Source organism: Hakea prostrata, chromosome 9, assembly GCF_041222555.1.
Source record: "Hakea prostrata isolate BN-2017 chromosome 9, UWA_Hpros_2, whole genome shotgun sequence".
NCBI lineage: Eukaryota > Viridiplantae > Streptophyta > Magnoliopsida > Proteales > Proteaceae > Hakea > Hakea prostrata.
In genome coordinates this window covers 62091316-62104752 of record NC_142608.1, presented here as the reverse complement: position 1 = coordinate 62104752, position 13437 = coordinate 62091316, and the positions used below count along the sequence as shown (strand labels likewise).

The 13437-nt window shown below is 36.5% G+C and overlaps 2 protein-coding genes across 2 annotated transcripts; both read right to left on the bottom strand.

Annotated features, from left to right (window-relative positions):
• Positions 1-2169: 2169 nt before the first annotated feature.
• LOC149006036 (ylmG homolog protein 2, chloroplastic-like) lies at positions 2170-6888 on the bottom strand. The gene is made up of 3 exons (XM_089169484.1): positions 6500-6888; positions 3291-3490; positions 2170-2739 (listed from the first exon to the last, which is right to left on the bottom strand). The coding sequence occupies exons 1-3, from the start codon at positions 6806-6808 to the stop codon at positions 2493-2495; spliced, it is 756 nt and encodes a 251-aa protein (XP_089025610.1). The 5' UTR covers positions 6809-6888; the 3' UTR covers positions 2170-2492.
• Positions 6889-9231: 2343 nt separating this feature from the next.
• Positions 9232-9870, bottom strand: LOC149006035 (uncharacterized). Its single transcript, XM_089136027.1, has one exon. The coding sequence runs from the start codon at positions 9868-9870 to the stop codon at positions 9232-9234; it is 639 nt and encodes a 212-aa protein (XP_088992153.1).
• Positions 9871-13437: the final 3567 nt, after the last annotated feature.

Sequence of the window (13437 nt, the reverse complement as noted above, 5' to 3'; positions counted from 1 at the left end):
AATATAGTGGCAGATTTTTTGGCAAATTCGACAGCTAAGACAGGAACTTCTGATATTAACATTCCTTGGTCAGCTTCAATCCTTAATGAACTTGATGTGGATGCCTCTAGACGTCTTAGATTTCGTTTTATGAGTTAATGGTTTTCTAATCTGAGTAGGAACCAGTGAGGAAGGGTGTATTAGGGGTAATAGTTGTTGCGGATAAAGGAGGTTGGTTCCTTATAAGGTATTAATTGATGTATTTTTAATATTTCTTCTTCGCATAATATAATGATCCTTTTAGCGAAAAAAATTAAACATATAGAATAAATATATTGCAACTTGCAAGAGAACCTTAGGGCCCTAGTGAAAGAATAAAAGTCTATTATGGATTTTGGAGGCTTTTTTATTATTTTAAATAAAAAAAACTGATAATAAATGCCAAATAATTTAAAATAATAATAAAAATCTCATAATTGAGAATGATAATTGATGACAAAAAGAGCCTAAATTATAAATCTGGACATTTTCTATTTCTGGTCCAAAGGTCTAAATCATTAAAAGATGAAGATCGGATGAATAGGACAATCACAGAAATTAGAGCTATGCAAAATCATTTACATGCATGCTATGGTGCTTTCCAAGATTTTTACTATTTGTTTCTCGTTATAATTTTTTTTATTTGTAATTTTAAATTTATATTTCTCGATTAACATGTCGAAGTGGGAGGAGCATGTTACAACACTCCTCGATATTCTTGATCTAAGGGAATCCATACACACCAGCCTCCATCTCTTTAACATAAAAAAGGGCCAAAGACCATGGGTTAAGCTATGTCACCATATCTCTTAAAAAAATCTCATTATACAATATGATACTAGCTGTTACACATTCATATTGAATACAATATTTATCAATAGTTCACTTTTTTCTAAAGACAGCCATTGACGGATTGCACCAAAATGTATTGGCTACTACGATACATCTCCTAAAATCATTTGACGGATACCATACTTGATACCTATGTCTTAAGAGTCCATACCTCTTCACCCGTGCAAGTCGTTCCCCTATCCCCCCATCTCCCCACCCTCACACATGGTCTGCCATGGTATATGAAGATAAATATCTAACGTACAATATGTAGCGAATATGTTAAATTGATTGCTTGATATTCTTTCAATACTAATTGAGTGGAGACTGATTGAGTGGAGACGTGATAAGCTATGGCCTTGTGTTAAGAATAAATAAAACTACTAAAAACTCTCTAATTATAGGTATGGATCTAAATCATTTTCACTTTTTAGTCAAAAGATCTGAACAATGGAACTTGGAACTTGGAAGATGAAGATCGGATGAATGGTTGGCTTCCATAGAAATTAAAGCTACGCAAATCATTCACATGCATATTATGGTACTTCCCAAGGTTCTTACTTTTCTCTTTTCTTTTTATTTTATTTTCTTTTTATTTTTATTTTTTTATTAGCATGGCAATTTACAAACATCACATTGGTATCAAATTTTTATCCGGGCAATGATAAAATTTCACTTATTTGATATCCTCAAAATATGGTAGTAGATTCCATGTTCAACTATCTCGTCATCACTACACTAGGAATTCTATAGCAAAATCAAATTTTGATTGATCAACACAGGTGATATAATTATATAATATTGTAATTAATTGGGATTTTTATTTGCAGCAGCCGCTGTTGGCTACTGCCATAGGTGCTGAATACGCCACGTATTGAAAATATGATCCAACGATTGATAATCAAATGGCAGGGGCATACTTGTAAATACTAATTTATATTTTTACATTTTAAGGATTTAAAATTTACTAACTTACAAGATGAGGTCCCTCATATACCCTACTCCCAAGTCCCAAATCCCTCTCTCATTCTTCTCAAGGTTCTTCTAACCGGAAGTTATTGGCTTAATCTGTAAAGGGAAAATCTTTCTCACCTCAAGACCTTTAATAGCCGCAAAGAAACTGAAAGTAGAACGAGCCTTCAGACTATTAGGATCAGCTGGAACCCTATATCCGGGGCAATGCTGAAGGCTTAGATCAAGATCATCACCTTCAACTGGATGTCAAGGAAATTTTATATCCTGATGGCACAGGGTGTACAATTTAGAACCCTCGCGGAATCAATTTCAAAGTGTCTGTATAGAATGAGTGATGCAGAGAGGGAGGAAAATTTTGTTTGTCTATGGATTAAACAAATTAACACTACACCAAAGTAGGCCATGGAAAACTCAAGAGTTTGGGTTATTACATAGCTATGACCAACAAGTAACAGGGGAACAGAGGTAAAGAAATAAATTTCATGTTGCACCTAATTTAAATCAATTTGGCACCTGGGAGATACTGGTCATTGATTTAAAGATTTAAAAGAATACACAAGGAATATGTACCTATCTTGATCTCCAAAAAGTTGGGATTCATATGCAAGATGATTTTGATAGAGAGAAATATCCAGCTGAGTCGAACAGCCAAGTTAAGATCCAAAAGATCATCGCCGTGTTGCTGCACATCTTTTCATCCACTTCTTCTGTGTTGTTGTAAGATCGGAAATACTTGGATTTGAGGAAGAGACACCAACTTGAGATTCCTGTCTAATGGGTAATTCAGCTGGAAGAGCAGCGGCAGCGCTGGTAAAGGCATTCAGGACCAGAAATGCCAATATTGGAGACAGATCCAAGCCTCCAAGAGGTGGGATAATCCCACGGAAGATGTTCAAGTAAGGATCACATAAAGTGCTGAACCAGGAAATACACCCATCAGGTGGGGATGAGAAAAAGAGAGATCCATTAGAATCACATACGAAACATTTTAAGCACAGAAATGGTATGTAATAGATACTCTTCAGTCTTCAGGGACTAACTTCACATTGCTACCAAATGCATTATCTAGAAGAAAGTTTCCCAAGCAATTGGAATAGAAATTTAGTGTTTCACTCCATGAAAAAACACAAGTTGTTTATGTAGCCAGCAAAATACTGCATGCGAGGAAGCCCTTGCTTCAATTTATAGATCAGTGGACTTCTACATCAGTTTGTATGGTCTAGATTGATAAGCCAGCAGAGTAACCAGAGACTGAAATTGCTGAGAATAGCAAGAAATTATGTTTGGAACTTCGTTGCAAGCCTATAGCAATGTTTTATTCAAATACTGGGAAACTCAAACATTAGCCTTTTCTGACTGCGCATTTCAATATCAGATAATCTAGACCCTGCAGTTTATCTATGACTGTCAGAATTTCTTGAGCACAATAAAAATAGAGACAACTCGCAAAGGTTAAAGAATCATACCTAATTGGGCTAACAATAGCTGGAGGAGAGTTGGGAAACCAGGTCAAAACAAGCCTGACAACTAGCAGTGTATTGTAGATGTTCAAGAAGTTCAGGATTCCATTAGTTGCTACAATCTCTGCAACTGAATCACCAGGTAAAATGGCGGCAAAGTTGTGCATGGAAAGGGAGTGTGAATTCCTGTAGCTTCTACAGTTAACCTGAAAGTAAAATTTAATGAAGAATATAAGTATATTGTGCTGCTTCTTCATATATTGTAAATCTGAACAGTCAAAATATTAACTAAGAGACCATAAAACACAACCAAAACCATAAACACTCTTGAGTTGCAAGTGATACAGTGATATGGACCACATATCCCACTTTGAACAAATGCACAACTTATGATTCTAGGTTCAAGCATGCTCTTGCATGTCCATGTAAGACCATAGAAAATCTGCAAACCATTATAACTCACAAAATAATTGAAGCTCAATTTTACGTAAGCAGAAGCTAAACTAAAACAGAAACGGTTTCCTTTTAAGGATAATGAAACCAAACCTAAAGATACACATAAATTAAATTACGTAGTAACAGTAACTATGTTACCATGGGTTTGGACTGATGATTGCTGTAACTTCTAATAGATTCTAGTAGCTCTAAATTCTATTGTTCTATTGCCAAAAAATCATGACTGCAACACATAATGATCATTTCCCAGCTCTTTAATTTCTGATAATCTATTAGCAAAACAAGGATATGGGCATGTATCTAACAAGTTCATACTGGTATAACGTTAGTAATGCTTTTCCTATAAACACATATGCAGGCAATGTTTTCCCCTTTTGTTATTTCTTGTTGACCATTTTTATTTATTATTATCATAGTTGTCAAGGCGTCGCCTAGGCGTCGCTTAATCGTCGCCTCGGCGTCTGGGCTCCTTCAGAGCGCCTCAAATTGGCGTCGCCTTATTTTTAGGCAATAAGGCGTCCGCTTTTTTTTCTTTCTTTTTTAAATCACGAGAAAGATGCCTAATCGAAGGCATATATTGAAATACTTATTAGATTTCGATTGTAAAGTATCTATTGTTTGAACCTATATGCATATGTATAATGACGCTACATGTGATCAAATGTTAAAATAAAAATAAAAACAAACAAAATTGAAAGAGATTAAGTTCTTGACTCAAGTCTCACACTCTCACTCTCACTCTAATCCCTAATCTCTTTCTCTCTTCCTCTCTTCTTCTCTTCTTCTCTTCCATTCCCGCAGCGACACTCCGGCAAGCAGTGGTCAGTGACAAGCAACTTCTTCGCTTCCTTTTTTCTTGCGACTTTTTATTTAGGACCTATTATGTGTGGTTTGTAGTATGTTGGATGACTTGAGGTAGTCTGATATTAGTTTTTTTATTATATAAGATATGATAGATTTAGAGTGAATGAGATGTACTCTAAAAATTTCACTTAAAACACCTCAACCGCCTCAAAAGCGCCTCGGAGGGCACCTCGTCGACTCATCGCCTCAATTAGCCTAAACCGCCTTGCATCGCCTTGTCGCCGTGACAACTATGGTTATTATTATTATTATTTCTTTCTTTTTTTTTTTTTTTTTTTTTTTGTGGTGGAAAATAAAAGGCAGAATGATGTACCCTGTTTGAGTTGCTATTGTAATTAGAGTTTTTCCTAATTATATTTCTGATTCCAAGTAGAATTAGGATCTGCAAGTGTACTATCATCTTAGTATAGATGAATACTTGGGGGGAGCTGCTGAGCATCATCATCTGTATCTTAGCAGCTCCCCATTATCATCCACCTGTTCTCTTATTTGATTTTCTTACATTCTCAAAAGCATAAATGGCCTGCAATACATTTTAGAGGTAGCGCGGTAAGTAGCAATTTTCTAAGTGGCTACTAAATATTGTTGTCCAACATAAGACCTCTAATAGGAATGTTCTATATCAAAGAAGTATGAAATGAATTTAAGACTCTAAACACCTCTTGTTTTGTTTTGCTTTCCAATCCCTACATGGAGCACAAATGTCTTTTCTTCAACAATAACAACAACAACAACAACAATAAGCCTTGTCCCAACTAAATGGGGTTGGCTACATGGATTCTTGCCCTCCAACCAGTTCTGTTCGAGGCCATGCTAGATACAAGGCCTAAGCTATACATATCCTTTCTCACCACTTCTCCTAAGGTTATCTTAGGTCTACCCCTAGCTCTTCTAGTTCCTTAAATATGGATTATATCACTTCTCCGTACAAATGTTTTTTCTTCACATGCATAGTATTTTGTCTCCGGGTAAACCGGCACATGTGCTGGTCAACATTTCCCGAAAGCAATGTTTGTTAGATGATTTGTCCAACATATGGGTGCTTGAGTATTCCACTTGACCTGCTTTGGCCAAATTATAAAATTTTATGGCTGGAGTTACCTCAATTGGGATGTTATGGATAGGCATCTTTCGAATTACTCTTGCAATCTACAGTTCTCTTTTTAACTCTTTGTTTGGTATTTCCTTGGTTGTTTTCACTTTCATTTGGAGTTCGACTTGATTGTTGAGCACTGCCCTACATGGTCAAGACCAAGCTATTCTGTGCAAAAAAACCAGTGCCACCTTCTTGGGGCTGTTCATCTTGTGGCATTATAATAACGCTTATTCACTTTAGGAGGTGAATACAATCTTAACAGTAAGGTCACATTCTTTACAGGAGAAAAAATTCCGGCAACACCATCACTTTGACATCCTTCAGTAAATGCTGAAGTGTTGTATTTTAGTTCAACTCCGGCTGTATATCAAAATGGCGATTTCACTCAGATCCCATCCGTGAGAGCTTTACCTATTTTGATTGTTCTTCTATTTTACTAGTCTCTCAAACCATCTATCTACTGTCATCGTTTTCAACATAAAATGGTTCTTAAATGGGATACTCTTTTCATTTCGGGAAAGAATCCCTCAAATTAAGTTCCCAATGTAGTCATTGCCGTCAACATTGCTCATCAATCATTCCCAATTCTTATTTTTTCAGTAATAGGACTGCTGTAGATGGGGTTCCTAGAAAATCAATAATGAACCATTTTCTTTTCTAACTCGAGTAACTGTTGGAACTGAGCAGAAAAAAAATGATAAACCGAGGTATCAAAATGGAACTGTTTATGAACGAAAACCTGAATCAGAAATAGCAGAAATTTACAATCAAATGAAGAGGAGAGAGAGAGAGAGTTTACCTGCGAGAAGTGGCGGAAATCGGTAGACAAAGATAAGAACTTCTGGAATATAGGGTTACCAGCTGCAGCAGAAGATAATGTTTGCAAACATCGTTCAGCTGCTAAGACGAGGGAGGTGCGTAGGGCCTGGAGAAGATCAGGAACTGCAGACAAGTGATTGTGCTTCGGATTCCATGGTAGGGAAGAAGGTGGAGGAGCACAGGGTGTTCGAGAAAATGTCGGAAAGAGAAAACAGTTGGAGATGAACTTTGCCGCACAAATGGGCGTTGGAGCGGCCAACTCCCCTGAAACAGAGCTTGGGGACATCATGTGTTCGTGTGGTATGAGAGACCGCAGGAATTTTGGTTTAAAGATGATAACGTTTCCGATTGCGAAGAGGATGGATGCAGCGATTCCCATTTAAATAAGTTCCATGTGGCAGCAGAACACGACAAAGTTGAATGGATAACGGACAACCCGTTAGAGCGTAATTTGAGCTGGGTATGGACAATTTTTAATTAGTGGACCCGGGTCGATCCAAATACAAAATAACAAATTACATATACACCCTCTACATTTTGATTAAATTACATATATTATTCGTGAAAAAATTAATTGCAAATGCTTTTTTATTGTTAAGTGTTGGAATTAAATGATGATATCACCAATTAATTAATGTAATGTTTTTTATTTTTTTTCGAATATTGGAAATGTAATGCCCGTTTGCAAGGGTCAAACCCAAGACTTTTCCACTGAGAAGTGCAGATCTTTACCACTCAACTAACCCTGCATTGGCTATTTACTTTTTTGTTCTAGTGTCATTTAAAAAGCAAATTATCTCCACACTTAACAATAAGGGACATTTGTATTTTCTTTTAAGGATAATCTCACTAATCTCACTGGTTTCGTGGGACGACCAAGCAACTCGGCAAAAAAAGAAAGCACAGTCCTTCTCCCCTAAACCCTCAACTCATTAGGGTGTGAGCGCCTCCGTTTACCAAGTAGAGTCTCGTGAAATCTTCCTTTTTTGCCTACAATTACATCTGAAAATGACTTATAAACTTCATTATGATCATCCTAATAATATAATTAATTCAAAGTTTAGGGGTCTATATGTAATTTGCTCTTTAAAAGGCAGAAGAAAGAATGGTAAAATGAATATGTAGTATATTTGTTACTAATGACATTATCATTTAACCCCAACATTTAACAGTAAAGGGTATTTGTAATTAATTTTTTTAGAAATAATATATGTAATTAATTCAAAATTTAGAGGGCCTATCTATATAATTTGTCCTTTATAAAAGGAGCAATGCAGAAAAGAAAAAAAAAATCAGTTGCTGTACATCACTGTATTTATAAAGTAAATAGAAGATTTGAGAATAAAAGTTTGACTTTAAAAATAAAAAATAAAAAAAATAAAAAAATAAAAAAACCTCAATGGTCTTTCTATTTGGTTTTAATCTCAGCCATATTTGGTACATAGGCGCAATCCTGTAATTGCTTTGATTGTATCAATCTGAAATATTGCAAGAATCATAAATTCACTTGGTAATTGAATGATTTTTTTCGTCAGAATGAAATTTACTCAATATTGAAATTGTGTGTCCAAGCGATGGCATCATCTGCATAGAGGAAATGGATTCTGGTCAGACTGTCTTACCCACAACTTACAGTGCCTCCATTGATGGCAAATCAACTTCAGAATTAGCTTCTGTTGGATTTAGTGATGAAAATCACTTTATCTTTCGTTTGAATTCAAATTTGAATTTGGTGGGTCCCACTTAGTGTTTAACATGGGTAGGTGTTTGATATCATTAAGAGGGCCTTGGGAGAGGTAAATGGAGAGAGAAAAAGTGAGTTTCTAGTGACTTCTAAAGTGGGTTTTGTCTAAAAACGGGATTAGCTTTTGTGAGTCTTCTTCTTCTTGTGGTTTTGTAAGAAAAGGTTTCTCTTCTCTCTTGTATTCTCTCCATTGCAACTCCATTGAAGCTTGAGCTTGGATTGAAGGGTTTCTTCAAGAGCTTAAGGTGGAAGGGTATTCTAAGGAGGTTTGAGAGGTTATGTGACCGGTTGAGGTAACATTGTATCACACTCAAATCTTGTACTATTTTGAAGATTAAAATAGTGAAATCCCTCCCCGTGGATGTAGTTAATCTCGAATATTTCGGATTAGTGAACCAAGTAAAATTCTTGTGTGTTGTTTGCATTTTCTTTTCATTATTGTGGTGGTTTGTTGTTTATTTGCTTTGTGATTGTCTTTCAATTTATATTGCACAAGATCCTTGGTTTATTTTGTTCATTTGGGTGATTTGTTTAATCAACCGGTTCCGTGGGTCTTGTCTTCTACCAGTTCCTTGGAATAAACGTTAATTCAAAAATTTCTTATTTTTTTTTTGGTAAGAAATTTCTTTATCTTTAAGAAGATGGATTTTGGTCATTGTATTTGCCAAAAACATTGAACCTAGATAAGTTGGAGCATTATATGGCAAATGTAACATGAGGTCAAAGGAAAAAGCCCTCTATTTACTTATCAAATTATCATGCACAATGCTTTGAATATTGCAAGAAACAAACACACCTTATACTGATATAGGACTAATACACACAACATCAATCAAGAAGCTGCCACAACCCAGAACTGACCCAAAACAAAAGTATAAAACAACACGTAGTTGTCCGGACAACAAGAATACCTCACTCCACTTCAATGACCACATCACTAATAGACCCGTTTCTGTATATAAATTTCTTCATACGCCTTCAAAATCAGTTTTCACCCATTGCCCATACTTGCTCTTCATCTTCTCATCCATCTCCTTGGCTTTAATCTCTGCAATCTTAGCTGCATTGGCCATGGATTCCTCCTGTATTTGAGCCATTCTCCTACTCCTCTTCCTTGACATAGCCTCCCTCTCTGCTTCCAACCCTTCATAGTCTTTAGCCCAAGCCCTGTGAACCGCACAAGTAATCATCAATGCCCCCAATTGCATGATAAACATGGCCATCAGAATCCCACAGTCCACCCTGATCAAGAACAGAGCTTCCTTAGGATCTCTTGTCGACTTAATCAACTGGAGACTCGAATTCTCTCGAGCAAACAGGGCTATTACGGAGAGCAATTGGCCAATGGACGCCGCAATGACTAGTGAGACATGGGTTACGAAGCACATGTGTGTGAGCTGAGAGTAGAAGCTTATGAGGGAAGAGAGGAGGGAGAGGAATGAGACCAGTAGCAATGCCCAGCCAAGAGAAGTTGGGGGATTCTTGAGAAGTATGACAGGAGCTAGAGATGCTGATGCAAGGATGAACAGAATGAAATTGAGACATGAGAGTAAAATGCTTGGGATTGCAGAAGAGCTTCTCAGCTTGGAAGAGGACGAAAAAGCCATTTGGGTTTCAATTCTGTTCTTGGCACAAGAAGAAAACTGGATGCAGAACATATATGCAGAGAAAAGTAAGATTTTTGGCCGTTGGACACCGGAAAAGTGCAACGGCTAGTATGGTCCTCGAATGTTTTTTCCATGGAATTCACTCCCTCTCTCATTTTTTGAGTTTAGGATTTAAATATTTGAATCATGGCTTCTTCACTCCTAAGAACGGATTAAATACTAACCGTTAGAAAGTCTGTTTTGACCTCTTTACCCTCATGGTGATGCCTTGTATTCCAACGATGGAAGAACATTCAAATTCTAAGGGTAAAAAAGTAATTCTAGAGGCATTTTATCAGGAAAAAACATTCTTAACGGTAACATTCTCGAATTGAGAGCCAGAAAAGGCACTGGAGAAATGAGAAGGGAAACCGTCACCCATAAGAGTGGCCGATTTGGAGAGAGAAGAAGCAAAGTTGAAGTAGAGAGAGAAAGTAAGTAGTTTTTCGCTTTGGGAGGGTTTGAAGGAGAGATTGAGAGTATCTTTATGGCTTGCTTCGTTTCTTGAGGGTTTGCTTCGATTAGGCTTGGATTCCAAGCCTTGAGGCTAGTAAGTTTTGCTTGAGGGTTTACTATGAACATGTATCGGTACAGCCTTCAAAAGGGGAAAAATCAAGGGTTTCTCATCTGAAGATGAAGACGGGTTGCAGAGGCGGAGTTCGATCTCTTGTGGATAAGCAATAATGGGTCAGCCAAAGCAAGCTGCAGAGCCTTATGATGGCAAAGTATCTGAGTGACAGGATGCTAAGCCAATCAAGGTTAGTTATCTAACTTACTCATTCTTTATATACGTTAGCTGCTAAGCCTTATGCATGTTTTGGAGTGGAAATGTACAAATGACTGCTGCTCGCATGTCTATGTTGTTTGCTATTTTTTTTCTTTTCTGGTTTATAAGTTGTCTGATGACTGCTTGGGACATTGCAGAGTGCTCCAAATTTTGATTTGGTGAACAGTTTATTCTTAGCAATAAGAAAGGTAACTGTTACATTTTCTGAATTAGATCAGATATAATCAAATAACAAAAGTGCTTCCGAGTTTCCATTAATGAACAATTTCCTTTTTGGGGGATTGTCACATAAGTTGATCTAGTGAGGATTCACCGAACAATAAGAGAAAGAATAAATAATATATATATACACGGCATCATAGTTATTAAAGCGGCAAAGCGGCCAAAGCGATTGGGGCTCCGTTTTGGCAATTAGGCGACTTAGCGGCGTTTAGGCGGCAATAAAGCTACCAAAGCGATTTAGTCCATATTTTTAATATAACTACTTTTAAGTTACTTTTTATAATAAACTAAAGTACTAAACAAACATTGAACAATCACATTCATAAAAATATAAATAAAAAAACATTCAAGAATTACATTATGAAAAATTATCCAAAAAAATAATAAAAACATAACTTCATCTCATAAAGCATCATAAGTTCATAACAATAATTATGTAGTTAGTAATTAATGTGAAAAATGAAAATGGAAGTAGTAATTTTACATTCTTACTTACCTCTATGATAGTGTGATGCCAAATAAGTGTATTGTAATCTTGTGCATAGATCCTATGAGCATTCAACAGATGACCTCACTCCTCATTTGACCCTGTCAGTCTATACTCACACTAGAGTTAATATAATCCAAAAGTAATAAGTAAGCAAAATAAACTAAACTAAAATGCCAACAGTTAGTAACTAGTAACCTTTAGACTTAAAACTTAATTCTTAAACAATTAACAACCGAATACTTAATAAAGAAAAAAAAGTCAAAAACACAAGTCCATGCTAACTTCCAAGTTCCAAAAGCAAATGTTAATTGTTTAGTCCACAAAGTGACAAAACACAACTTCATAAGAAACTTCAATTCCAATCCCGCAAAGCCAAATCATCTTCTTCTTCCGCCACTTGCTGTCTTGCAGGATTCGTTGGTTGCATGCCATAGTCATCCTCAATATCAAGATCATCATGCACATTTGGGCCATCTGGCATTACTTGTTGATATTGTTCTTCATCACCTGAATCTGAAAACTGCTCATCCCTTAATATATTCATTCCTACAAGATTTACGCCGTTGATAGGTATCAAGGTTAGGTGCAGGTTCAGGTTGTGCATTTGTAGCCACTCCACTAGCTGACCCTTCTAAGCCTTCTCCTCTCCTTAGTCTGTTATACCCATGGAATGAAGAACCTGCTCCACTTGCCATTGATACCGCTCTCCAAGTGAGGTCATCCTCAGGATGGACTAATTCATCATCAGATTCACTAGTAAGCCACTCACTACTCCAATCTTACTCCTCAAGAATCAATGGATTATAATTTCTACCTTGTTCCTTCCTTTCTTGGTACCTTCTTTGGAGACACGCCGGTTAAATTGAATGTAAACAAGATCATTTAAAATGTTGATGCTCTAAGCGGTTCCTCTTCTTTGTATGAATCTAAAAAATAATAAACAATTGAATAAGTATTTTAAGTCTAATTATCTAAAATGAAAAAAATAAAAAAATGTTAGTTTTGAAGTACTCAAAAATTCAAATGTATTCCAGTTGTGCTCACAACCAAAAGATGAGCAACAAAGTCCAAGCAAACACAATGCAAGGGTTTTAAGTTCAGTAGCATAGGTTCCGTTTGATTTCCACAATCAACTATAATTTTGCTAGATCGTCTAGATTCTTCATCCAATTGACAAGCCTTAAAAAACTTGCCTGGATTTGGGAAAAATGTGGACAAAGTATAAAGGCCTCTCCATTTGATCTGTCTAATGCCTCTCAATGATCTTGATGATCTTCTTCCATTTTTTTTCTACCCCCTAAAAATTTGCTATGATGCTCTTCTATGCATGTTCTATTGCTAAATATACTTCAGGCATTGCAGGCCTCTCATCCCCATCTACTATTCTTAACACTTGAAGAAGAGGTAATGATGCCCTTAAGCAATCATTAAAGCCATTCCAAAATTGTGCAGCAAGGATGATTTCAACAACTTGCTTCCCTACTTCTGTCTTTGAGAACCTAGAAGAATCCAACTCTTCACAAAGAAATAGTCGCATCAAAGCATCCTTATGCTTCAATAGGCTCTATAGCGTAAAAAATGAGGATGCAAATCTGGTGGCACAGTGCCTCACTAAATCTGCTCCTCTTGTCTTTACCCTCATAGCATCAAGTAAACGAGCATGCCTATAAATGAAGCTTGTAACTTTTCTTGCCTTAACAATGATGGACTTGTATGACTATGTATTCCCTACCTCCTCCATCATAAGATTTATGCAATGAGCCGCACATGGAGTCCATAACAATATCTTTCTCTTCTCCATCAACAATCTACAAGCAGCAACATAGTTGGCAGCATTATCTGTTACCACTTGGACGACATTTTGCTCCCCAATTTCTTCCACCTTACTATCAAGAAGCCGAAATAATTAATTAGCATCATGTCTTTCACCGGATGCATCAACAGATCCTAAGCAAAAACTCGCTTCTGGACAGTTGACAAGAAAATTTATCAAATGTCTTCCTTTCTTATCTATTCATCCATCAGACAT